Genomic DNA, 3,629 nt, shown 5'->3' with positions numbered 1-3,629 from the left:
TTTAAGGTTAAAAGAACAACAGTGGTGCTCGTAGGAGGAGTATCGAGGTGAGGTGGGGGGGGGGTTACCTTGGTTGCTGATTGGCTAATGGTTACACAAGCCACAAAATCGTTATGACATCATAAAGTGGCCAAAATCTGATCAGCTCATTTTCAGACAGGTTTTTATAGAAATGGATCAAAAAGAGGGAGAATCTTTGTTCCTGAAACTTCCAGAGTCTCTAAGACATGACATGACAAAGTGGATTTTACATAATAGGTGACCTTTAAGATAAGACAAGATGGAACTTTATTTATCCCCTTTCAGGCGTTTATAGGATTTGAGGGTCGATTGGGGCACAAAAGAGGGCTTCAGTCTTACTTTATTAAATCGTGGGACCTTGTACCTCCGATTTGATAATTGTGTGGGAGATATTAAAAGGCTAGCTGTTTTTTCTACATAAGATGCTGCTCCTGTCTGTCTCACCTGGGCTCCGGCGTCCAGCAGCAGGCGGACACACTGGGTCTGTCCCCGCAGACAGGCCTCGTGCAGCGGGGTGATGGAGTCGACCGCCACCACGTTGACTGAAGCTCCGCTGAGGATCAGACTCTGCAGCTGGGACGTCTGGCCCTGAGACGCTGCTTTGTGCACCTCCGTCCTCTCAGACCAGCAGCCTGCAGGACACATCAGGATGATCACCAAATATGGCCCAAATATCTGGCACCGCAGCATCAGGTCTAAAACCACCAGACTCACGGAGAGTTTCACTCCACAGGCCATAAGACTGTTCAACACCTGAACTTTTGAAAGGACATCCATAACATTCATCTGGTACACATGACAATAAAAGCCTTGAATCTTGAAATTGAATCTATATATGTTCATTTTAATTTGAATTCATTTCATATTTTAAAGTTACTTACCTGTGTATAATGGTATTGTTATCTTTGATGTTATCTTTAATTGTATTCATCTCTAATCTGTGTGAATCTGTGTTGTCCTGTTTTTCCTTCTTACCCTGTTGCTGTTAAAAAGGTCCATCTTCTCTTATCTTGCCTTAAGATGTTTGTCAATCCTCTTGTATGAGTGTATAAATAGACAACTGTTACCTAATAGTTTGAGCTCTGCTGTAAATATGTTGTTTAATGTACACTCTGTACATTTTGTATATAGTAGTAGTACATTACATAATTGTATCACATCTTAGAAAAGTAGTCTTCTAGTACATGTCTCCTCAAATACTGTACATACAAGGACTGATTTACCATAACATTCCTTACTGTATATGCACCCCATAGTTTGTTGTCAGTATCCATACACACTTATCAGTAGTAACATGCGTAAAAGACGCTACAAATGGGATTAAAGTACTCAGAATTAATAAGTACACTACACTTACTTGACAATACCACTGTCACAAGTAAAAGTCCTACATTCAAATGTATTTTTTTACTTTGTTTACAGCCGAAAAGCCTTTAAAACTACCAAGGGGTAAAAATACTAGAAATATAATGTTTACCCCTGAACTGTAAAGGCGTATAAAGTGGAAGGAAATTAAAATATTCAAATAAAAACAAGTAGGCCTAACCTCAAAATTGTACTTAAGTGCAGGACTTGAGTAAATGTCCACTCAAGTCCAACACTCGAGCTACAGCTAATTAGCATGTTACCATTCCTCATGACACATGTGGATAACGTTACATGCTGGTCAAACCGGGCCGAAAAAGGTCCCAAAAAAACTAGATATTCTGACCGGAAGTGTTCTCTATTTCTCACACTCACCAATGTCTCCAAAGAAATAATCTCGGTCACTTTGAATTTCCATTCCGTCTTATTTTTTTTGGGAAGGAATAAGGCAGCAGACGCAGAGACATGAGATGTAAACAGCGAGCTGGTGATGTTTACATCCCGAAAGAAGCACTGGTTGGTTTACATGCGGAGCGAGTCATGTGACATACCTAGAACTCGAAGTGCATGCTGGGAGTTGTAGTTCTTACGTTTGATAGATAGATAGATACTTTATTGATCCGAATTTGGAACTTATTTCAATTATTTGTATTAATTATATAATCATATTATTTTAATGTTTTTTGTTTTAATGGTCTTTGAAGGTCACAGATATTACAAGTCACAGATAAGATATGTTACTACATTCATGGCAGTAGTTCAAATAGGTTGTTTTTTTCGTGTCATTTTTTAAGTAGTTCATTACTGTAACTACAACAAATCTGACAGCTTTGCTTTACAATCATTTGCTTATATCTTTTTTGATTCTAATAATTAGTTATTTGTAATATCCTGAGAGCGTTTTCTCTTACTTTCACCGATATACCACCCTCATCTTTATTTGTCCTTTGCTTGGAGAGAGAAATTGACTTATTCCCAACTTCTATTAATGTTGTTTTAAACATACTGTATATATTCATAGCTTAGCTGATCTACTCAAATCTTTAATATATTAAAACATATCCCATTTTGCACAGCTAAACACCCATTTCCCTAATATTTCCACTTGCTTTCTTGTCATTAGTAATAATAGCCTACACACAACACTGGGAAGTAACCACTAACCAATGTTTATATCTAGTACTGAAGTTACCTATTCATTGTGATGGAAACTTCTGAAGCAATCATACATTTTAAAACCCACCAGATATGCAGTAAGTTTTAAAAACTCTACACCCTAAAATTAGAATTTGAGTAGGATGCAACTCTTCGGACGGCTAGTGTTGCGAGTTACAAGAACACCTTAAAACATACAACTAATTATTTGAAGTTACTTAATTGAAAATGTGTGGTTCAATTCACACATTCACTTTTCCCTCCACACACACACATCTGAAATCTAAGAAGAAATGGATCCAACAACGCTTTGATTTTTGACAAAGTTGTTTTTACTTTGCAGTACAGAAATCATTTGAGCCCAATATGTTTCTTTTAAGTGGTTTGAAGACTGAGTATATCACACAGGGCTCTCATCAATTCAATACTGCTGCAGTACACATTTGGTCCTTCTTAAGCAAATACACTCATCCACACTTCCCATTAATCTGCTGTTACTGCTCTTCCATCACTGTGCATGATACAGGAACTAATGTATCTCTAATGCATCATGGTATATAAAGCCGTTTTGAACAGCTTTGGGTACGCTGGACTACAGTCACCCTTTGTGGCTTGGTCTTTATTGTGTCTGGCTATGCTGGAGACTACAGTAAAAGGGGTTAAAAAGACACAAATATCTAATCCAATCACCCCTTGCCCCTCGTTCTGATGATATGAACAGGGACCCTCTCTCATGGCTGTCAGATGCACAAAACCAAGCCACCTTCCTCACCCTGACATGAACAAATACTTGCAAAGACCAATAACTGACGTATAGATATTTACTTCCAAACGTTTTTTTCTTTTACAATAACAGAAAAATGTAACCCTCCCCACTCCCACCCCAACATATATCCACTATGTAAGATACTTTTGAATATGAATTGTCATTTCATTTGGCATCTTTGGACTATAAACCAACATGATAAGCAGAAGTATGTAGGGTATTAACTGTATATTAGGCATAACCAGTGTTTAGTGCAACATCCAACAGAATGAGATTTGATAAACCATAGCCCCCTCCCTGAAAAATATCCCACAATAACTAT

General features: G+C 37.8%; 1 protein-coding gene across 1 annotated transcript; it reads right to left on the bottom strand.

The window, feature by feature from the left end:
* Positions 1 to 465: 465 nt before the first annotated feature.
* Positions 466 to 1,898, bottom strand: LOC104948828 (ankyrin repeat and SOCS box protein 13-like; the record flags this gene model as incomplete). Its single annotated transcript, XM_010775051.1, has 2 exons — positions 1,762 to 1,898; positions 466 to 653 (listed from the first exon to the last, which is right to left on the bottom strand). Coding segments are annotated over exons 1-2 (231 nt in total), but the record flags the coding sequence as incomplete, so codon positions are not given.
* Positions 1,899 to 3,629: the final 1,731 nt, after the last annotated feature.

This window comes from Notothenia coriiceps, unplaced genomic scaffold (assembly GCF_000735185.1).
Source record: "Notothenia coriiceps isolate Sejong01 unplaced genomic scaffold, NC01 NC01_scaffold00015218, whole genome shotgun sequence".
In the NCBI taxonomy this organism is placed as follows: domain Eukaryota; kingdom Metazoa; phylum Chordata; class Actinopteri; order Perciformes; family Nototheniidae; genus Notothenia; species Notothenia coriiceps.
Note: the sequence above shows the minus strand (reverse complement) of the source record. Positions and strands in the feature narration are given on the sequence as shown.